At 41.3% G+C, this 23048-nt stretch overlaps 2 protein-coding genes across 4 annotated transcripts in view; one reads left to right on the forward strand and one right to left on the reverse strand.

The window, feature by feature from the left end:
* The window catches only part of CDK17 (cyclin dependent kinase 17), a 71655-nt gene extending 67849 nt beyond the window's left edge, over window positions 1-3806 (forward strand). For all 3 annotated transcript variants that reach the window (XM_083462925.1, XM_083462927.1, XM_083462926.1), the window contains exons 15-17: window positions 1118-1208; window positions 1758-1835; window positions 2203-3806. In XM_083462925.1, the coding sequence (XP_083319051.1) occupies window positions 1118-1208; window positions 1758-1835; window positions 2203-2240 (207 nt within the window). In that variant the 3' untranslated portion in view covers window positions 2241-3806. The remainder of the gene's footprint in view (window positions 1-1117; window positions 1209-1757; window positions 1836-2202) is intronic.
* A 5106-nt stretch (window positions 3807-8912) lies between these two features.
* The window catches only part of ELK3 (ETS transcription factor ELK3), a 43614-nt gene continuing 29478 nt past the window's right edge, over window positions 8913-23048 (reverse strand). The window contains exons 2-5 of the mRNA XM_083462949.1: window positions 21510-21718; window positions 19697-20491; window positions 15164-15286; window positions 8913-10508 (exon numbers count right to left, since the gene is read on the reverse strand). Coding sequence (XP_083319075.1) covers window positions 10410-10508; window positions 15164-15286; window positions 19697-20491; window positions 21510-21716 — 1224 coding nt within the window. The 5' untranslated portion in view covers window positions 21717-21718 and the 3' untranslated portion in view covers window positions 8913-10409. The remainder of the gene's footprint in view (window positions 10509-15163; window positions 15287-19696; window positions 20492-21509; window positions 21719-23048) is intronic.

Below are 23048 nucleotides of genomic sequence, written 5' to 3' on the forward strand. Positions count from 1 at the left end.
AGAACACTGGCCAATCAAATAAAAAAAATTAAAAATTGGTTTAATTGACAAGGGTTCTTTGCCCCTTGTTAGAAACACTTTTGTGCAGTGGTGGTGGCCTCCCTTCAAATTTTAGCTGCTCAGTGTTGAGATGATGTGTGGAGTCAGTAATAGGCTGGAAAAGAACCAATGAACATGATGGAAGTACTGTATGTAGGTGTTTCATCTGACTTGGGAGTCAGGGATGCACTCCCTCTACATGACAGTTTGTTTGTTTGTTTGTTTGTTTGTTTAGCTTTGGGTACATTCAAATAAGGGACGCAGGTGGCGCTGTGGGTAAATCCTCAGCGCCTAGGGCTTGCCGATCGCATGGTCGGCGGTTTGAATCCCCGCGGCGGGATGAGTTCCCGTCTTTCGGTCCCAGCTCCTGCCCACCTAGCAGTTCGAAAGCACCCTTAAGTGCAAGTAGATAAATAGGTACCGCTTTCTAGCGGGAAGGTAAACGGTGTTTCCGTGTGCTGCGCTGGTGCTGGCTCGCCAGAGCAGCTTCGTCACACTGGCCACGTGACCCGGAAGTGTCTCCGGACAGCACTGGCCCCCAGCCTCTTAAGTGAGATGGGCGCACAACCCTAGAGTCGGATACGACTGGCCCGTACGGGCAGGGGTACCTTTACCCTTTACCTTTACATTCAAATTTGGCTTTCTCTTTGAAAGCTTAGGTGGCTTCTCTGATGTGAAGCATCTTTGACTTGCTACTGGTGTACCAGCCGAAGCCCTTACTAGACATGTTACAGAGGTAGTGTAGCTGTGGTTATCCACACCTTGGTAGTATCTCATTTATGTTGTGGCCTTATAACCTGGGAGAAAAGCACATTGAACTTCTTTGGACTTGCTTCTGCAGAAACATGTTTAGGATTGTAGTATTAGAGCTGCATTGGTCCTAAGCTTGAAGATTGCTTCATTTGGTAAAAGAAATACTGCAGAAATACTGAATGGACTAAAGAGGACACAGCTTACCTACCACACTTGAAAGAACTGCACTAGCTATTAGTCTGTTTTTGAGTACCACTCAAAGAGTTTGCATTTAAATCCCTACTCAAAGCATGTGTGCAAAAAAAAAATCTGTTTGCTTTAACAGTATGAATCAAAGAAAAGGATTTCAGCAGAAGAAGCTATGAAGCATGCGTATTTTAGAAGTCTTGGAACAAGGATACATGCCCTGCCAGAAAGTAAGCAGACCACTCTTGTCATTGATGTTAGTTGGCCATTTGTTTGAGTGAGGTGACAGCTTACTTCCCTTGTTTCTGAATGTTCCTTGGATGATTGTTCCTTAAACCACTAACATCTCTTAAGGCAGCACTGAGTCAAAAAGTTGTGTCTACTAGAGTCTGGTAGAGTAGGACTTCACAGTTGTTGACACCTCACCCAAACTTTAGACAGAACTTTCTCTCACATATGCGATCCTTGCATCTATCAGGGTCAATAAAGCTTAGGCTCTTAGGTCTCCCTTCTCTTGTCCGGCTGCATTTGAAGGCAGCAATGGGGAAAATATCTATTATTCCTTTCTCCCTATCATTTTTTGATTCCCTTTCATAATCTCTTCAGTGTTAGGAGCACCATTAGTAGTTCTAGAGCTCCCCTAAAATTCCTTCATTCCCCTCCAGTATTTGCTTCTTTCTAACTCCATGTGGCAGTCATTGTGGTTTCTGAGCACAGTGTATGTTTCTAGAAAAGAGGCTCTTAAGTGGGGAAAAAGACACTTCTTTATATTGTTTCAGGTGTGTCAATATTCACTCTGAAAGAGATTCAGCTTCAGAAAGATCCTGGCTTTCGAAACTCCACTTATCCAGAGACGGGTACGTAAGCGTCAAAGAATTGTTGTTTTTCAGGTCTGCAGTAGCCGGAGGGCTAGGAAACTGTAAAATCGACACCTTGTAAACGAATACTTGGAATTACTTGGATTCCTCAATCGCATGGTGTGTTTTTTAGCGTTGTGAAAGTACAGAGTTTTTGCTTACGAATTAAGCTTGGAGATGCCTGTGCAGGTTCATTTCACAAAGAAGTGATAGGGTTGCTATAGGGATAAAGCCATACAGAAACTGCATCGCTTCTTTGCACGTCTGTTGCGATGCACAAGCGTTCTGGCATCATGTGCTGCAGTGGTTGGTAGGAGCCATAAACTTTGCTCAGATTCCTTTATACAACCCATGTTTTATGTTTCAGGGCATGGAAAGAACAGAAGGCAAAGCATGCTGTTCTAGAAGTTGGCCACACAGTTTCCAAGCCCAAGGCTGCCTTGCACCTATCGAGGACTCTAGCTTGAAGGCAGTTCCTTCCCTTGGTGGACTTGAAATCTTGTTTGTCTACACTGTCCTCCTCACAGTGCAGTCTTTTTATTTCAGACCTGCTGGTTATGTTTTTATATTTGTTGTCACAGTGTGACAAATTTTTGTACAGTCAATTTTACGGTCTCCTCTGCCATTAGAGCCAGTAGGTTACAACTGTTAATGTAACAGTAGCTGCAATTTTTGTGCAGGACTGAGAAACACAGTGCATTATTTATTGCGGAATCATTGCTGCTAAATAACTACTGTCTGTATAGTTAACAAACAATTGAACGCCTGCAGAAATTGCAGTGGCTTTATATAATATGTGAATGCATCTGTTTCTCCATGAATTATTGCTGCAGTTTTATATCTTATCTTATCTTTTCTTTTTTTAACTGCAATGTTTCCTGGAATGTAAACAAAGCTTTCTTGACTGTTAAATAGGTAAATTTGTCTTTTAATGCTCTTAAATTCATGGCCCTTCAACTTCTTATTTAATATTAGATGTAAAGTAACAAAACTTATTACAAAAGACCTTTTTTCAAAGCACTTAGTACTGACGTTGATCTGAAGAAGTGGGGGGAAAACAGTTCCTTTTGTTACATGCTATCAGGTTCCATGTCTATTAGTGCAGATTGGCTTACAAATTGAAGCTTGGTATTATTCTTGATGTTTATTGAATGACTAAAAACAAAACGATGGGATCCGGGCGTCCCAGCCCCATGCTTCCATGGCTGTTCAGTGTCAACATATTTTCTGGAAATCCACTGGAAGAATGCAAGTCCATACTAGAGAAGTCCATCACTCTGCATTGCAGACTTTGTAAAGCATGAGAACCTAGAGGGTTTTAAAGATCTTAGATGTTATCTGTTTTTTTCGGAGCTAGTCAACATGTTACTACTAAGCTTATGCATCTCAGTGAGTATCATAAATACCTCCTGGTGATAGTAACAGTATTTTTAAGCATTTGTGTTCCCCTTTCTGGACCTATTTGTTTAGTGCATCTTCAAGAGGCTGTAAATCTTTATTGGTATATTTTGAAATGGTTATGTAAATCTTTGGCTGGTATATCATGAAAATAGTCATAGATAACTTAATTTTTTTTCCTGAAGTTCACTGTAAAACATTCAGGGGTCCTACCATTTCTGTTCAGGAAATCTTGTAGTTTATTATTGTTATTTAACAGTATTAAGTGAAAAAATATTTTGTATGTTCCTTTAACTTTATTTGTGAATAGTGATTGTGGCATGTTTGGGGATGTTTTATTAATATTTCATGATACTAGTAAATTGAATTTGGGAACTTTTTTTTTTTAATTTTCTGGAAGAGATGACAAATTCATGTGTAATGGTGACTATTGGACCACTGCTGCTTTTCAGCATTTGTAAGCTGGTTTTACGTTAAAGAAGCCCTGTAGAGCTAACAAACTGCTGTTATTTCTAACTGATGGACCTGTATTAATATTGTACTTTTGAAAGTATAAATATTATATGGAAAATCTTCAATTGTGTTTGAATGTTTTATGACAAGCGTTCTGCTAAATTGGTTCAATGAAGTCTGTGCATAAACAAGTTTGTTCATGTAGATGAGATGTAGAAAGGACTTAATGTCCTGGACAGACGCCTGCCAAACATGCATTATTGCATTGTGATCCCTCCTTGAAAGAATCCTAGGTCTGGCTCATGCCATGTTTTGTTGGATTAGGAAAGTACTGTGTCCAATCCTGGTTTATAGGGAGCATTCAGACCAGAGCACTCAGACACCTTAGTTCAGCAAACTGTGGCTTGAGAAAACAGGAATTATTGTATTAAGCTGGACATGCAAGTGGAGGTGGATTGCGCAACAGTAAGCAAGAGAATGCAAACATGCAGTAAATTCCAGATCCAACAAACCATTGTTTATTAAACCAGGAACATGTCCGATCCAGGCTATACTTTTCTTTTGTGTTCACTGTTTCTGAATCCAAGGCATAAGTTTCGTCAGAATTACAAGGACTGGTTTTGTACAAAGCATGGTGAATTCAATGTAGCTGGTTACGTGTTGGTTACTTTATGTCAGTAATAAACGTAACAGTAGATTCCAATTTAACATGAAGTTGCTGGGATAGCTCAGAGTCGTGTATTCGATGAACAAAAGATTCCTGCATTGCAGGGGTTGGACTAGATGTCCCTCATGGTCCCTTCTTACTCTACAATTCTGTGATTCTATGTTTCATACCAAACAAGGCAAAATTGTTCAGTCTCTGGTTACCAAGGGCAAAATCCACTTCAGGAGTAGAATAAAAAGTGGGTCAGTTTCAGCAAAGGCAAATCAATTGGAAATAAATACACCATGAGATAAGTCTAACCTACCTATTTTGTTTGCTTGTAAACTATGTGTCAAATTTTTTTAATGCATTGGATGCCAATTTGCATTCTGTGTACTTGAGAAACTTGAAATAATGATACACACTTTTATACGAAATGAACTGAAAAACAAACTTTCAGACTTTTATTTCCCTTCTTATTGTTTCTTATTGAGCTGCGTGCATTTTATACTTGGACTCGTCAGTCTTCAGGGGTCAACAGTTCTTACAATGAAAGCCGAGACTCTTGAATGTCCATTTTACCTCAGGAGCTGTCTTTTGTTTTTCAGGAAAACGCTGTTGCTCCTCTTGACACTAGTATGCATGTCATCCCAAAAGGTCTGGTTACAATTTAAAGAATGTGATGCTTCTGTTTTGACGAAGTTTTTCATTAATTATTGTACATAAAGTAGTGGTATGCTGAAAAATCTGCCCTCTGGTTTCTCAAAAGTTTTCTTGCTCTGTTAAAAGGGGCTTCTGTTTTTCTGCCTCATTCTCAGAGCACTTTAGAATTTCACTCAGTGTCAGGTTTTTGAGTGATCTTTTTTTTCCTGAGGAGGATGTATATATTTTTCTTTCCAGTAAACAATTCTTCCGCACTCTGTACCTTCCCTGGCTACCTACGCTTTCTGATCTGAAAAGGCCCCATGATGGAGCAGTTACCTCAGGATGGCTTCCCCTGAGCGTGGCCACTTCAGAGGTAAGGTAAGAGTCATAAAAAGCCTGCACCCTGCTCATGGGAATTTCACCAAAATTCTCTCTTCGCTTGGATAATTTTTCAAATACATTTTCTTTTCTCATTAATGGATGGTGTTCAGGTGGAAAGAATGGGAGGAATTTTTGAGTATAAAGTACCCAAAATGGAATCGTACGTTCAATAGTTAAAATGCAGGTATGAGAGAGAGAGGATTTCAAAACAAAAATCCTCACAGCCAGCAGAGAGGGGATTGAGAGAATTATTAATACACATCAAAGGGGGGTGGGAATAAATAGTATGTTTCAATTACACATTACATCTAGGGTTTCTCATATATTTACTGGGTTCTGCTTTATGCTTAATAATGCTACTTGCTGCATATGTAATCTTTTATTTTTTTTCTAAAGAATTGTACAAATATTACTGATCCTCACAACAGCCCTGTGAGGTAGGTTAAGGAGATAACTTGAAGATATTCCAATGTTTACAAATGTAAAGAGTGTATTAAAACAATCAAAGGACTTCTGAAGTGTAGAGGACATTTGTTTTGGGAAAGCAGAATAGCTAAATGGATATTTTGGGCTGTTTCTACATTGCTCAGTCCATCATACCAGCCACTAAAGGAGATCTTCAGAAATGCAACTTGTAATTGCAAACAGTTTTCTCATGTGCTTGACTTTCTCTGGACCACAGTAGTTAACTTGTATAAAAGAACTTGAATTATGGAGCACATTTAAAGGTTATGGCGAAAAACACATCTATTTCACTCAGAGGGGCAAAGCCCTTGCATAATGTGAGTGGGAAAAGAGTTATTTGCAACTTTACTTCGCTTGCATGATTCTGAATGATGTACATTATCCCCAAGAGAAGGGAGAAAGACACCTTTTTACCTTAATGGAATGCCAGCAATGAATGTTATTAAATGATATCCACTTTGACACATTAATGCAGACCCACATCCTCTTGTGGCTGTTCTTGTGTCTCCCTGTATACTTCTGTCCAGCCCAGAGAATAAGAGCGCCACACTTTCTGCAGAAAACATGAGTGCACAGTGTACTTTGGTGTTTTACACAGCAAGCACATAGACACACCTGTATCCTTAAATATTTGAAGAGGTAGGTGTGCCATTCACTTTTATGTGTTTTGCTGCACAAAATCGCAGCAAACCTGCAAAAATAATTTTGGGGTGTGTTAAGCGGAGCTGCTGATCTGCTCTTGTTCTTCTGCTGTAGCATATTGCCACAAACCATGCAAAATTCTGGTGTCTTATTACATCTTTTGTTGAGGGGGCGTTTCCCAATGAAGGTGTAAAAGGTAAATAGGGCTGTTAATAAGTTGGTTGATAAATATTCCATCATCCAATGAGGCCTCACACTTGTTTCATTGTAGGACAAACAACTTTTCTGGAGAAACCCAATGCTTTTCAGCACATGGTAGTTAAACAGCATGGGCCTTAGCAGAGACACAAAATTGAGTGCGGCATTTCGAGGCTTTTGGAAATACACTAGACATTTAGAAAGAGCAGTAAGCTTAGCAGTATGACTTCAGCTGACTTGTATTTAAGGAAATGAGATTAGAATTAAAGTTGGTTTGGGTATGCACTTTATTATTTAATGTTCATTTTCTGGTCTTTACAAAACTCATAAGCCCTCTTCAGTTCAGGGGAGTGAATACAAAAGGGCTGCAGGTCCATTCTTACTTTTTTTACTTGTCGAAGCTCCCCTTGCAACTTAAGAACTGTGATCTTCCAAGAGTCTAAATCACAGGGTGAGCTTTCATGAGTAGAGAAGCCTCTGAAATAATTGCAGCTAAACTTAAGAGTACCCAATGCTAGCAGGGCAAGAGTTAGGGAAAGCATGCCTCCTCTCTACTCACTACTCTGCTTTCACACAGGTAATGGCTAAAGAGGGGTATAGAGCGAATGACATCAAGTAGTAAGAGCACCATGGCTGTTTGCAGTGTGTGATCCCAGTTCTTATTGAAAATCAAACGGAAGGCTGCTTCGGTTATAACTTTTCTACAGGGCAAATCTTTTGACATCATAATGCCACTTAAGAATAGCTAGAAAAGACAGAGGGCAGGTGATTTAATTAATCTTGGTGCATTTGACCTGGAAGGGACTTCACTAAAGTACCTAGCCTGCATTTGATGAAAAAGTGGAAGAATGAAGTCTTGCACTGTCAGCACACTGATATTTGGTCCTGCCACCTGAGAGAAAGAGAACCAGCACAGAACTGTTTAATGTACTGGTATGTGCCTTCCATTGTGTTCAGCTTTCTGCTCTTTACTTAATATAAAATTACCACTGATACAGAATAGTTGGTCTGTGTTTGCTTTTTCCTGCTATATCTTCTTAGTTGGAAATCACCAGGCTCACAGTTGGATGCTCTGAAAAAGAAATAATTTTGTCTTACTCTTCCCCTGCTATGTCTTACTCTTCCCCTGCTAAAATTGCTGAGATGTGGGATAGTTCTTGTTTTATATAATCAAACACAGAAAAGTGTAAAGCCGGGATAGAGAACCTATGACTCGCCACTTGTTGCTGGACTCCAACTCCCATCAGTCCCAGCCATCATGGCCAGCGGTCAAGGATAATGGAGTTTAGCAGCAACTGGAGGGCCAACCCTGTTGTACAGATTATGCTTCATCTTTAATCATTAAAACATCAGGATTTGGGGATTTCTTTTATCAAGCTCCATCTTCCTCCTACAAGATGCCTATGTTATAAACCTGGAAGACAGAGGTTGTTAATAGCTGTTTTGATTGCTTGCAACAAATGGTAGACTGGAAACCACAATACAGTGGTGCCCCGCAAGACGAATGCCTCGCAAGACGGAAAACCCGCTAGACGAAAGGGTTTTCCATTTTGGAGGTGCTTCGCAAACCGAATTTCCTATGGGCTTGCTTCGCAAGACGAAAATGTCTTGCGAGTTCCTGCGGGGTTTTTTTTTCTTTCCCCCCCCTTTTCCCCAAGCCGCTAAGCCGCTTATCAGCTAGTCCTAATCCGCTAAGCCGCTTAACAGCTGATCCGCTAAGCCGCTTATCCGCTAAGCCGCTAATGGGCTTGCTTCACAAGACGAAAAAACCGCAAGACGAAGAGACTCGCGGAACGGATTCTTTTCGTCTTGCGAGGCACCACTGTATTGGAAATTAACGTGGAACATAATTTTAGAAGCACAATGTAAGACTACGTAAAAGCAGTGTGTAAAAATGTGCTATCCAAATGCCACTATAAATGGCAAATAGAATTTAGTGTGTGAGAGTGTATTCAGCAGTGATATGCTTTCCATTTTTAGAGCTTGATAACTTTGGCAATTGGAAATGATGCCTCTTGCAGAGGTGGAAGAGGATTGCTGGAAGATGTAGAGGAGCGTATACAATACTGTGAAAACATGGAGGGGGCAGGATTAGTGGCTCTCTCTTCAAATAGCAAATGCTGTTCCAGAAAGCATAAATGATATACCTCACTGCAGTGCATTCCTGAGGATATAAAGTGCAGTGGGAACCAGCTATAGGACAGTATTCCTTATTCATATTTTTATTTAAAAGCACACACAGGCTTCAGTTTCACAACCTGGAAGACCAACAGTTTATTATTTCTGCCGGAGTCTCTAGCTGTTTCTCGATCAATGGAACCAGCGCTTTTCAAGTTAGATTGACTTATTAAAGTAGGCTTTGTGTAGAGTAGAACTGGAGTTTATATAAATTCTCAAATGAACTTTGGGAACATGACATAGGTTGGGATGTTTCATTTAATCTAAATATTTTCAGTGTTTAGATATAGTTAACATGTTCATAAAATATGCATGCATGAGATACTTTCCAGAATACAGCTCCTGGACACAATGCTCTTTTTATACAATGCCACCCTGACTTATTTAATTCTGCTTTTGCGTTGTATGTCATCTTCAGGAAACTATAGTCATGATATTCTAGAAAGTGACACAACCTCTATTTCTCAGTCTTCAGTATTTTAGCTTTCTGAGGAGAACAAACACCTTGGTGTTATTAAATCACAGCGCTCAGTAGTATTTTTTCTGAAGTAACCTGTTACTGAACACGTTACACTTCGTATTGTATGTCTCTCACACTCACAGACTTTTTTAAAAAAAATGTAATCATGAGGGCTAGAAACTCTTCTTAAAATTGTCCAAAACTGCCTAGTTTTTTAAGCCTTTGGCCATGTGAAACAGGAGCCACTGGCTTCAAAGTACTGGAAAAATTAACTTAGAAGGTACAATACCTTGAGTATGGTCAGGAAAATGAAGATCATTAGTTTCTTCAGTCAATGAATACATGACAATGAGTGGCACTGAGCAAGGCTATATCTTCTTAATTTAAGAATGTCCCTAAAATACATTGTAAATATTTAAGGCCATGTTCCTCTTACCACAGAGAAGAATTGAAGCACCTATATCTAAATAGTGTCCTATCCTTAAACACACTTACTGGCCAAAATATTTATTATGGCCCCACAGTTCAGCAAGGAAATAGGAGGATTCTTTATATAAGTGGAAAGCACTTAATTCAAAATTACATGAATACACTGCAACATATGGCCTACCGCAAGGGTAATACTGAAATACTAGCATGGGGAAGGGGCTGTTCAATACTTGGTTCCTTTTCAACCTTTACCTTAATACTGGAAAATATATAAATCATTTATATAACATTATGCAAAAGAAGGCACAGCCGGTTATAGTTTATACAAGCATGGTGCATAATATGCAGAAATACAGGATTAAAAAGTTTCACATCCTTTAGATAATTGTCTTGAAATCTATTAAGAAAAGTACTTCATTAACAGTGTTCAACACTTGGAGAGCAAGGATATAAAAAAAATTATAACTCATTTTAATGCACAACAGATTCTGATAAAAAAACACTGTTTAAAAATGCTAAATAAACATCATACAAGTAGATCATTCATGTAATGAAAAGTGCAAACCATAGTAAAAGAGGGTTTCATGATGTCCTCCCAGTGTCACCAGAAAAATGAAACCCATCAGAATGGCTGTGTAAAATCCAGTTTGTGAGTTGAGTCCTTTAATTTGCTGAGACATCAGGATTTATGAGCATTTGGAGACAGGAGAACTGGAGAAGAAGTCCCATCCAAGCTGGGAATTGGCACTGGGATGTGACCATTGAGCAGAGTTGGAAACTGCAAAAGGGGAACAAATGAGAAATATTTTATTGTCTTTGAGATGTGCATTAAGGTTCAATCCAGAGATAACACTAGACTCTAAACCATAAATGTTTTGGGTTTTTTTAAGTTTACCAAATAATTTTAAGATGTATGGGCAACCTGTGCTCCCTTAAGCCACATGCAGCCCTTGGCCTAATTTCATGCAGATGGCAAGGAGCGGGGAAGGGAAAGGGGCATTGGGGAGAGAGAGAGAAGGGGAGTCCCATCCACTTTTAATTCCAACCCACCTCTCATAGAAGCACAGCCTGCATCTTAACTGCAGCCCAAGCAGCCACCATTCAGGCACAGTCTTTATTGTTTCACCAATGTAAATAGGGACACTTCCTTGAGTAGAGTGACTGTGGGAGCATGTGTACCCAAAAATAATGTAGTCGAAAGCTCATCACCTCCATGCCACTGTTCTAATTCTACTCTACAACTGACTGTCCTGTACTGTTTTAAAAGAAGCGAGGGTGTTGTTTTTGCTAAAGGTACACTGGAAAAATGTAATTGTCCTGTAATATGTTACAATCAGCCAAGCATGTGAAATGGCAGGCTGTGCATGGATTTAATTGCATGGGCATTAGAAACAAGATGCGACAACCCAAGTCAGATACTTAACTTCAGGAAACCCTCAGGGATATGGGGCAGAAGAAGAAAGGAACCTCCAGCAACTCATTCTAATAGGTTTTTGTAAATAGAGACATTTGGAACATACGTGTTCAGCCTTCCTGCAATTATGCAAAATGCTCTGATTTGCTTAATAAATTAATCCTGCAATCAACCATAGCTTTGTGTCTTTATTCCTTCACTTGCCATGTCTTGTCAGAGTCCCAGCTCTTCAGAATGAGCTCCCTTTGTGTGTTTGTGCACTGCCTGACACGGAGGGTCCCAGATTCTTCCCTGGAACTGCTCAGTTGCAACTACTGGGCAAATAATATGCAAAACAAACAATGGTATGGGTTCTGGCTGCAAAACAACATCAGCCAGTGGGATGTTTGAGATGAATTCCAGCCGTGCTTCCCTGCTATTGTTTTAGACCTTTATTGCAGAGTGAACTGCAGCTTTGAACAAGTCTCTCATTGCCCTAATTATACTGCAAGCTTTCAAACCTGGAGTAAGTTAATTACATTCCTCAAGAGGCTCTACCAATTAACCTGATCCAGTGAAGTAAGCTGGATGGAGGACTCTCCTCGCCCATCTGCTGGGAAACAGAAGTTGTTTTACCTGTATGCCAACTTAAGGGAAATAGTTTCACAAGTCCAACTCCTTTGGCTTGTGTGCCAGAGTAGCGTGTCTCAATTTTCTGTAACAGCACCTGCATTCCCCCCCACACACATAAGTTTCTTGAAATCACCTGAGCAGCATTGTAATGCCGCATTTGTTGCTTTCCAGCCCTTTTTTTGTAAACCAAAGCACACTATCGGCTTAAGCTTTATAAAGAAAGTATGTCCTCAAAAGGTGATCATAAGGAAAACCTTGAAAAAAGGTAAAGCGAGCTTTCTTGGAGTGTTGATATCTGCCCCCTGCCCCCATCTCAATATTATTATTATTTTGGAAGGAGAAAATCTGCATCCTATGTGTGGACAAAATTTGTTTTGTAACCCCTGTCCGGAACGTTAGTTGAGATATCAGCACTCTGCCCATCCACATATTATCCCGGATACAAAACTTGCTCTCACAATATGCAGTGCTGTACTTTGCCCTCAAAGCACCCTTGATCGGGAAAGGCTTTACCTGTGAAGATGGAAGTGAGCGCAGTGAGCCCTTTAAAGAAAGAAACAAGTCCAATCCTTGGTGAGTTAGATCAGGTTCAGGCTCAGCGGCTGTTGCCACTTCTTATTTGGTTCTTGGGAAGAACACTTTTCCTATGCTAATAGATTTGTCATCTTGGCCTTTCTCTGAACCACACGTTAGTCAAATCAGGGCCCTTGATGTGACGGATCTGGATCCCCTTTTCACTTCCAGTTACCACTAATAGGTGGTGGATGCACTTGGCTCTCACTACAGGGCAAGTCGTGGGTGCTTCTGTCTGATCCTAGCTGGATGGCTCTAATCAAGTGTGCAAAATTATGAAATGCTAAAAATAAGGGAGTTCGTGTGAGGCGAAAGAGAGCCCTAGGAGGACTGCTGCAAAGCAGGTTGTGTTCTAAGTCAGAACAGTTGTTGAAGCTTAGTGAGGATATATGGGGAGTTGGATATTTGGGGTTTTCGGGACTCTAGTTCTTGAAGCTGTGCTGCACAAGTTGGGGTCCATCCCCAGATTTTGCTGGCAAGTGTCTTCTTCCAAATGCTCTATATCTAGTGCTGTATATACTCCAAACTTTTTTCCTCTCTCCTTCTCCTTTTGTGTGCATTTTAGAGTCAGGATCAAGCCTGTACAACGACGATCTACAAAACACTGGACTATTTCACATAATGCATTACAGTATACACTGGATATGAATCTGGTTTGCACGAGGTGCATTGTATATTGACAACCTGGGAACAGCCCACAACTCCTTCCCTGCAACACCTTCTCCCCAACTTCCATTTCTGCTTAAATACTACCCAGTGTCACTTAGGGGGTGTGTGGTTTCTCCCCCCCCCCCCCCGCTGAGTACACACACTCAGCAGAAAAACATTTAATAGGACAAAGAGGGAATTTATACTTGGTGGGAATGCCTTGAGCACACCAAGTTGTACAAGCACACAATTGTTAATTTATTAAGGGGTGGAATGAAAGAATGCAAGCATGTTTGCATGGCTGTAGTAGGCAACAACAACAAAAACAAAGCCACCAGTTTTTAGAGACGTTTGCAACAGGACTCTGACCTGAACATGAGAAGCAGGTATATTGCAACCAGATACCCGAATTTCAGCACAAATCCTTGTCTTCTTTGTATGAAAAAATCCTTAAACCCAGGAATGCAGATGGGAATGCAAGGTAGCACAACACAAACTTGAATATTTGCAGATAGCATACCACAGCACTGCTGCTACAGAGGTTTAATAAAAAGCCTACAGTTCTTATAGGCTGCATTTACGGACACACATTGAAGTGCCCTTGGTGGCAGGAATTTGGTGATCTCAGTCCCCACTCACTTCAATGGCATGGTAACCCTGCAGTCACATCTTCATTGCTGGCTCCAGGTGCTTCCCTGACATAAATTTACTCCTTCCTGTTATTGGTAAGTGTAGTTTTCCTGCGTCAGCCAAGGAAGCCAAATTCCAGGTGATGGTGCTAACATTTTCATACCCAGTATAATTTCTCCCTTTTAAAAATAGGGATTGAAAAAAAACCCACATGATACTGTACTCATGGAGCCAAGATGCCCCTGCTGCGATCATGAGCGCTTTCTCTACATTTTTAATCCTTGTGATTTTAAACTGTTCTTGCAGCTTCCCTTAACACAGCCTCAGATGGGGCATGCTAATCCTCTTGAGAAATCTTCATGCTCTTTTGTGGGGGGGGGGTGTTCTGTTTTCCCATGCACAGATAAGTTTTGACGTACAGCGTCTTTGACATATTTTGGCTGAAACATCAGAGCTGCCAAAACAGCATAAGAGAAGCCTGCAGGATCAGGCCAATGGCCCACCCAGTTCAGCACTGTGTGGCCAACTGGTATACAGAAGCATACTACCGCTGACAGTGGAAGCAGAACAAAACCACCATGGCCAGCAGCTACCGTGCTTGCATGAATTTGTCTACTGTTTCAGAGCCATCTGAGTGGGTGGCCATCACTGCCTCCTGTGGGCAGTGTGAAGAAGTACTTTTTTTCATCTGCCCTGAAACCTCCAGCGTTTCGCTTTGTTGGATGTCCCCAAGTATCTCCATATGCATAATTTTACACATTTCTATTGTGTCCCTTTTTGCTCATCTTCTCTTTCCTCCTAGGGGAGTTGCTCTATCTCCTTGGTCATTTTGCTTGCCCTTTTCTGAACCTCTTTCTGAGTTGAGGCAACCAGAACAGCACACAGTGTATTCCAAATGCAGCTGCTTCATAGCTTTGTATAATGGCATTATGATATTGGCAATTTTGTTTTCAGTTCCTTTCCTAATGATCCCTAGCAAGGATTTTTGCCTTTTTCACAGGTGCCGCGCACTGGGTCAACATCTTCATCAAGGTATCATCAAGGTGTCTGGCACGTTTGTTTTCACTAACTTATGACAGAGGGGGGACTTAGAATCAAAATATTTGAGAGTTGGGACCACGAGGATCATCTAGTCCAAACCCCTGCAATTCAGGAATCTTTTGCCTAATGTGGAGCTCGAACCCACAACCCTGAAATTAAGAGTCTCATGTGCTACCAACTGAGCTATCTCAGCTTGGCTTCTAATTATCAACCAAAGCCACCTCTGCTGCTGCCCTAGTGATAGCAATCGCCTGCCCCTTTAGGAGGCTGACTCCAGAGAAGCAGTAAACCTCCCTCAGTGCAATGTGTAAAGTTCCTGCCTTTTGGCATCTGCATTGCTTTGTCTCTCCCCCTGTTACTGAAGCTCCTTTCCTGAGAGAAGGTATTGTTTTTGCACATCTAATGTTATCTTTTTTCAAAATGGAAATGCCTCCACCCCCAGCCTCAAAAAGGTTCCTTTGGCTACCTGGCCAGAAAGCGCCACCTCAGAGAGCAGAGTCATTGCTCCAACCTACCTGGAACAGGGTGTTTGGTCCTTGCAGCCTGGCAGGACTCAAAGGAGCGACGGGGCTGAGGCTGCTCCAGAAGTGAATGCTAGAAAGCAAGGGACTCGGGGTCAACAGCAATCCATTGGGGGTCTGCAAGACAAAAGACACACGACGTGTGTTCCGACGTTCATCTACTCTTTGGCTTAGCCATGTCTTGACTCACATTGCCAGGCTGAATGTTACGGGGGGCCCTCCTCGTTGCTTCGTCCCATAGCTTTTTCTCAGAGAGATGTTTTGTGCTTAGAAACTGTTTTCCTTTCTGAATCTCGGGATTTTAAACATTAGCATTTTAACAGGGATTTGGTGTAAGAATTGTCATTGCACGTACTGTGCTTTCTCTGGGTGAGTCCCTATGCAACTTCTTTCTATCTGCATCTTCTTGGAAAGGGGAACTATGAGCAGAAAATGATGGAAAAGGGGGGGAAGCTGGGTCCAAATATGCCCTTCTCCTCACAAAAGGGCTGTTCTACGTCTCACACGAGATCACTCTGCGATCCAAAGCTGTGTTTATGTAAGAAAAGCACATGAACTGCCATAGAATCTGCCTATTATCACACTGTGTGGACACCTAAGCATTTGCAGGACACTCCTCGTGTCAGTTCCCCTTAGGGGAAGGGGCCATACCTCAACGGCAGAACAACTGCTCTGCATGCATCAGGTCATGGGTTCAATTCCAGCCGCCTCCAGCTAAGGCTGGGGAAAATTGTCTCTCAAACCCAGGAGAGGCAATGTCAGTCACCATAGGCAATATTGCTGTAGATGGACCGCTGGCCTGACTTGGTATAAAGCAGCTTCCTATGTTTGCAATCCTTTGGGTCTAGCTTTACTGTGTGAGTCCAAAGCACTGAGCAAAACCAATGTACTCTGCATATTCTATAGCCACTTTAAGTGCTAACACATGAAAAAACAACTGGAATACGAAAGCTGTACAGGTCTAAACTAAGTCAGCCCTTGCTCCAGAATACATGACAAAAATCACTACTGTTTAGTTCATTTTTGCTTTTTGGCCATGGCAGAATCTCTAGGCTGATATATTATTATTATTATTATTATTATTATTATTATTATTATTATTATTATTATTATTATTATCATCTTTGAGCATAACACTCTCCTTTCCTCTGCTTGTTTACTCTGCAAGTTATTTTGCTTATTAACACTTCAAGTTAATGTTGCTGAATGTGTCCCTTGTAGGATATGACATCACTCTAGAGCAAAGTACCTCTTTTCTTAATAAGGAAGCAGTTTCACTGCCTCATCGTGCTCAGTTTTGTTTTGCCACAATCACATGATACATCTGCCCAGCTGACAATGAGAAGGCACTTTGTTTTCTAACAGAGAAGGTAAAAAAAAGTATGAACATTGCTTTTCCCCCCATGCTGCATATATTCTGGACAGCTCCATACTGACTATCACATGATGAGGGATTTAGCTTGGACCCTTAAGAATATGTTCTACCACTGAACTATGGTTCTTCCTCATTGCTTGCCATCATTAGCTCACATGGAGCAAAAGAAATTAGTACTAGCAATGATCCACAAATGTATATTTAGGTGGAAGTTACCAAACTAAGGCAACAAAAATTTCCACAAATATCAGACATTGTTCTCACTTTTAATCTTTGAAGAAGAGTAGAAGTGGACATAATTGTATACCATAAATGGTATATTTACCATAAAATGTATATTTATTGTAGGATGACAGAATAAGACCCCACAGAATGCAACTTTGAAATCTCCTAGCCCCTGGGACTTACTCCCCAAGAAAGTGTATAGGGTTGCCGCTATACAGCTACAACTACAAAAAGCCAAGTTGTGCCTTAAACATTGGCACATTTATTACAGCCAGTTTTCATGGACTAGAGTCCAATTCAAAGCTTATGCCACAATTTATGAACTGGCATTTAACATGCTGGAAGACTGATGCTTTTGCTGCAACAGACCAACCCAGCCATCCTGCTGAAGCTTCCTGCACAATCTTGTGCATGTTTCTGCCGAGGTGCATTTTGTTGAACTCCATGGAACATGCGCCCAGGTTAGTAGTTTGTAGCCCAAATCTACCTAGCTAGGCCTGTGTCGATTTTCAAATGCTATTTTCAGCAGCATGACTCATGAATGAATAAATCTGAGATTTCTTCTGCAAGCAGCCCACAGCTCAGAAAGCAACTGTCAGGTCATTTATTTTTAAAAGAACTGCAAAGTCTCAGGCTTTCATACCCAAAATAACTAGGTTTCCTTTTTTAGCATCATAGACCGAGTTGATCGCTGCTTAGTGTTAACTGTTCTACCACATGTCTTTTGGCTAAGCTCTGCTCCCTCATCAGCACAATGTCGGAATCCTATTGTTCTATACAAGGCTTGAGCAAAGAGCATTTTTTAAGCCAGCCTTCTCTACTCTGGCGCCATCCAGATGTTTTGGGCTACAATTCCCATCTGTCCCAGCCAAGCGGCTTTAACCCCAAAAGAGGTAGATTTGGAATGTGATGGGCTAACATCCCAGCCAGGTTATTATGTGTTTTAACACTTAAAGAATGGAAGCTTTATGGTGCAGTGTCTGTGTTCCCTGCAGAGAGTTAGTTTGTCCGACATTTTAGAGTATTAATAAGGTTAGTTTTTAAAAACTAGACAGAGACACCTTTTCATCAAGCCAGAAAAGAACGTCAAAACAAAAGTGTCTTCAGTTATTTCCAGAAAGGGCCAGGCTGTACATATCCTAATACTTGAAAGAATGCTGCTTTAAAATACATATTCACGTTACCATGTTAAAATAGCAGTTTCTGAACTGATGCTGGACAGAATAACACACGACTCTTGCAAGATGGCAGCGAAGGAAGAGGAGGACTGCAACTGATTTCCATCAACAACCTCCCAAAGACAACAAAGAGAACACCCAGTTCTCACTAGCACAATGTGTACCTTTCAATGCTAGTGTAGAGCACCAACCTTCTGTTGTTACCAAATGGCTAATGTAAGCAGATGATGCCTGGGATTCAGTGACAGCGGATTCCAGACTTAAAGCCCATCTGATGCTTAATGCAAAAGGGAGAGACAGTTGCATAGACACTCATTCTGCCCTTAAGGAGTCAGCCTTTTTTATTCTGAATACCGCAAAACCACTTTATGATTAAAGAAAACAGCTTGACCTAAACATGTCATTTCATATTTTGTTTGAGAAAGGCCACAGTGCCAGCAAACTACAAAATGTAATTAAGCTGCTAACGGTCTATCCCACTCTAAGGTTATGATTGCTGACTAGCTTTGAAAAGGGCGGGGGGACGGACAGTCTGGCCTCTTGTTCATGGAAGCATCCAGATTTCCTGGCATCGAAAGTGTCCACTTTCTTAGAAGGCTTTTTCCAAGCCTAATTGTTGTGGAGGGGTGTGATCTCTTGCTTCCCAGCTGCACTCTCCAGCAAGAGCAACACACCCACCCAAGATCTGGCTTGAAGAAAAGCAAAAGCCTAACTGAGAGCAGATGGGCAATAGTGGGTTTACATGTATTTGATTGCTCTCTTGCTGTGTGTGTGTGTGTGTGTGTGTGTGTGTGTGTGTGTAGTGCCCCCAACAGCATCTCCACTTTGCAAATGTGCCCATAAGCCCCAATGCTATGCAAGATTTGTCATGGGGAACGTGTGCAAAGGTTTCTAGCAGATAGCTGGAAGTGGTGAGTTATCCATCCTGGAAAGCTGTTAATGCAGGAATGAAATTTACATGGAAGGCAGAGCATTACTGAGCTGGGTCTTCTCAGTAGTGGTGCCCCTATTTGAACACCCTTCCCACAAAGATTTGGGAGGTGCCTAAACTACTGTCATTCAGATTAGGAAGGTTTCATTTCCCCACTGGTTTTTTATTTTATTTTATTTATTTATTTAACTACTGTCATTCAGGTTAAGACCTTTTCATTTCCCCAGTGTTAGATGGATGGATGGATGGATGGATGGATGGATTACATTTGCATGCCACTTCTGTCTTCCAAGGATCTCAAGGTGGTGTACATGGTTCTCCCCACCCCCATTTCATCCGCACAACAACCCTGTGAGGTAGGTTAAGGGAAGAGAGTGAGCTTCATGGCTGAGTGGGGATTCAAACCATGGTTTCCTAGGTCATAGTCCAACACTCTAACCATTATGCCACACTGCCTCTCTTTCAATTTCACCTATGCTGATGTATTACTGCTTTTACATATTTTACTGACTGCTGCTCTCCTGATTTTTGCTCCTGCTGTATTTGTTTTATTTGTAATAGCTGCTTTAAAAAATAAGTAACTTGATTGTATTTTTAATCTAAGGAACATTTTAATAGAAAAAGGACTCATACATTCTTAATAAACTGCAAGCTGCTTTTTTTCTTTCTGTCCTTGGAGGAAAAAAGGCACTTTGACCATGGGCATCACTAAAAGGAACTCAGTTGGCAATCCTCTACACACAGGAGTAAGTCCCACTACATTCAGCCGAGCTTACTTCTAAGTAAACATGCATAGGATTCCCCCGCCCAAGTCTTACCTGGGCAGTGAAGAAAGCAGGAGTCAGGGATCCTGAGGGGAGTGCTGGGCTGTTGAGGGCAATGGAGCCGAGGTCAGTGCTTGAAAGAACCATTGGAGGTGCCGAGATCTCCAAACCTTTGGGTTTCTTAGCCTTTGGGGGAAGAGAAGGAGATTTTGCCTTGGATCCTGACGAGAGGTTCAGTGGCTCGAGAGAATCAGAATCCTGGCCACTGGACTCCAAAAAGATGCTTCTGTGTTCGGAAGGGAGGGGTGAGTTCGGAGACAGAGACGGTGACCGGGAGGAAGATGGCGAAGCCGACGAGATGCTGGCAACATTGGGCAACATTAGTGAGGATATTTTTGCAGAGACAGAGGATGCTAAGAAAGCAGAAGCAGCGGCTGCCTCGGATGTTGATGGCAGGGACACTATGGGCCTCATGACTTGCTTGTCTGATTTGTTTGTCACAAACCTTATAACAGTCCGGACTTCTTCAAGAGGGTTGGGCCCCTCCTGTTTCTCCTCCAGCTTCTCTGTTTTGATCTGTTTGAGAGTTTCTGGCTGGTTTTGCAGGGAGTTGATGGTGAAAGAGGAGTACAACCCCGAATGGATATATTCATTACGGCTTGCGCCTTTCAGGGCCGCCAAGCCATGCTTGTGTTGCTCTCTACCTTCAAGAGGCATCTTGCAGTCGCTGTCCTGCAGCAAAAGGCTCTCCCTGCTGATCTCCACAGCATGAGGATCCATCTTCAAAATGTCAGGGAATGACACAAACTTGTACACAAACTTCTGCCCAATCACCTTCTTGATGATGTTCTGCATTAAACAGCAAACCAAGTGTGACATTCGTTAGTATTTTCACAAAGTAGTTCAGCGAGCAGCATCTCCTCTACAATGCGGGAGGCTCCAGGTTTGATTCCTGGCATTTCAAGTTAAAAAAATCAGGTAGCCTGTGGGTTTACTTGGGCCTGACGTGGTTGCTTAGGCCACAAGTCCATTTCCCCCAAACCATGCCCACCTGTGTCACACCTGAAGCCCCTTGTGATGTCAGGTGAGAGGCAGGTGACAATGTGGCTGCCAGTGACCAACTGGGAGCCTTAAAGTGCACTCGTAAACATGCACTGGCCAGGGAAGTTTTGCTGTCCCTGCTGATCAGGAGGCCAGCTGGGATTGGCTGCTTGTGGGAGACTTCAGAGCACTCCATCACCTGACATCATTGTGACATCAGGTGACTGACAGGTGGGCAGCCCCCACCTTCCTGTCAAATTTGGCCTGCAAGTGCTAGAGGAGATAAGATCTGGCCCTGAGGTAACAGGGGATGGGAAAGACCCTCAGCCTGAGAAGCTGGAGAGCCAGCGCCAGTTAGAGTAGTCAATTCTGGGTCCAACAGACTAATAGTCTGACAGTCTATAAAGGCAACAGCCTAACATAATATAATATGTGGAATCTGATTGACAATGCTTCCTCCTTATAAACTGTCTGTAGGCTGCCCTGCCTTTAGGTGGCTACTTAAAGACAGCAGTTTGCTGGGGAATTTACTGCTGCACTGTTTTTGACATTTTGAGGGGGTTTCTTTTTTGAATTTAGGCAAGGAAAATGATGCGTTTGGGTTTTAGGTTTTTTTAAAAAAAATAAAGACCTTAAAATATATTATTGATATATATGGCTGGCTGAAGTGGTATTTTACTGTCTGAATTTTGTATTCGTGCTAACTTTTGTGAGCAGCCTTGGGGGGCTCTTTTTAGCCAAAAGGCAGCACTCCAACTTTAACAAGCATATTACTACTCTTTGCTTTCTTGTTTAAGCACTGTACAAATAGAATTTTTAAAATTACCTTGTCATAGTAGTATCTCAGCGCTCTGCTCAGTTTGTCGTAATTCATGTTAGTTTTGTTTTTTCTGAGTCCCCACAGCTTAGCCACTTCTTCTGCCTTAAGTAGCTTAAATTCACCATCATTAGATGTCCAACAAATTAGGTGCTCATGTTTCTGATCGAGAAGCAACTGCAACAGGAACTGCCACAATGTGATTGCACTCTCCATGCCTGCAATGGACAGGAAAAAAGGGGGGAGACAATGTAAACATTGCCCAACCTGCTCATCTTAGTTTCAACCACAGCACTTACGTAGGATCATATACACAATTATACGTGCTACAGGAAAGTACAAAATTAAAAAAGTATAAAATACTGAAGAAAACACATTTTAAAATATCCCATTAAACCCTATTGTAAAATTATTCTGTAAAAATTATCATTTTTTGCTAATCCTGTAGTATAATATTCCAGAGAGAGAGAGAAATATTCTAGCCTAAACCCAGCAAAGAGTGAAGCCCACTGATTTCAGTGGGCTTTGGCATTATTCCATGCTGGATTGAGGCATCCTTTTTAAAATATCATTTTTCACATTTAGCATATACTGAGATACATCTTATTCTGAATATCAAATGGCCCAAGGATTTTCCATTAAGCTACTGTTTTTGCACAATGGCCCATTGTTCTCTCTCTCCCTATCTCTTACCTCTGTAATAGTCAATGGGATCCAGGCTGCCATTGCATGGTTTTTCTCTCTCTCCCTCTCTAAGCGTAGACACAAAGGGACTGCCTAACTCTAATCTTATTTCTGTCCTGACTGTGTTCAGAATACTATTGTAATTCTGGGGTTTTCATTTTCCTGCTGTTGCTTTTGTATAAAGTTGATAGTGGAAGCAAAATATACTATGGCGATAGAGAACATCAAAGTTACAGTGATGTTCCTGTAAACATGGACTGGTGTCAACACACCTATACATGGACAGAGTACAGCTTTCCTGGGACAAATACATGTCTGAATACACCCTGTACACATAAAAGTGAAAAGGCCACAGATTGTTTCCAGAACTTCTCACAGTTTACTTTGTTTAGAAAATGCTGGGCTTATGTTCGCTCAGTTCTGAGCTGGATATCGTTGTAATATTTCTCTTTCATAGCCTCTCTTCCTTTTTGCTATTACATTTTTGGGACTATACCCTTCGCACCTGGGCAGAGAGATACACATGCCCATCATCTCAGTGCTAAGACTTAAGTCATTTCTCAAGGAAGTCTAAGCAAACAGTTTGAGCAGTGATAGGAAAATAACTCTTTTTGATTGTTATTTTTATTTTTAAAAATGATAAAGAATTATGCAATATTATAGTTTAACTTAGGATCTTCAGTACATTGATGCTGCACCTTGTTATAACATCTTATAATATTTCATTTGTTTAAAACATGTACACACTACCCTTCATCTGATTTGGATTCCAGGCTGGTATACAACCAGATCTCATATTATAATATCAAACGATAACAGGAAGGCAGCAAATAAGAGCAAAACTAGGATTTACAGCAACCTGAA

This window comes from Podarcis liolepis, assembly GCF_965112155.1.
Source record: "Podarcis liolepis genome assembly, chromosome: 10".
Classification (NCBI taxonomy): domain Eukaryota; kingdom Metazoa; phylum Chordata; class Lepidosauria; order Squamata; family Lacertidae; genus Podarcis; species Podarcis liolepis.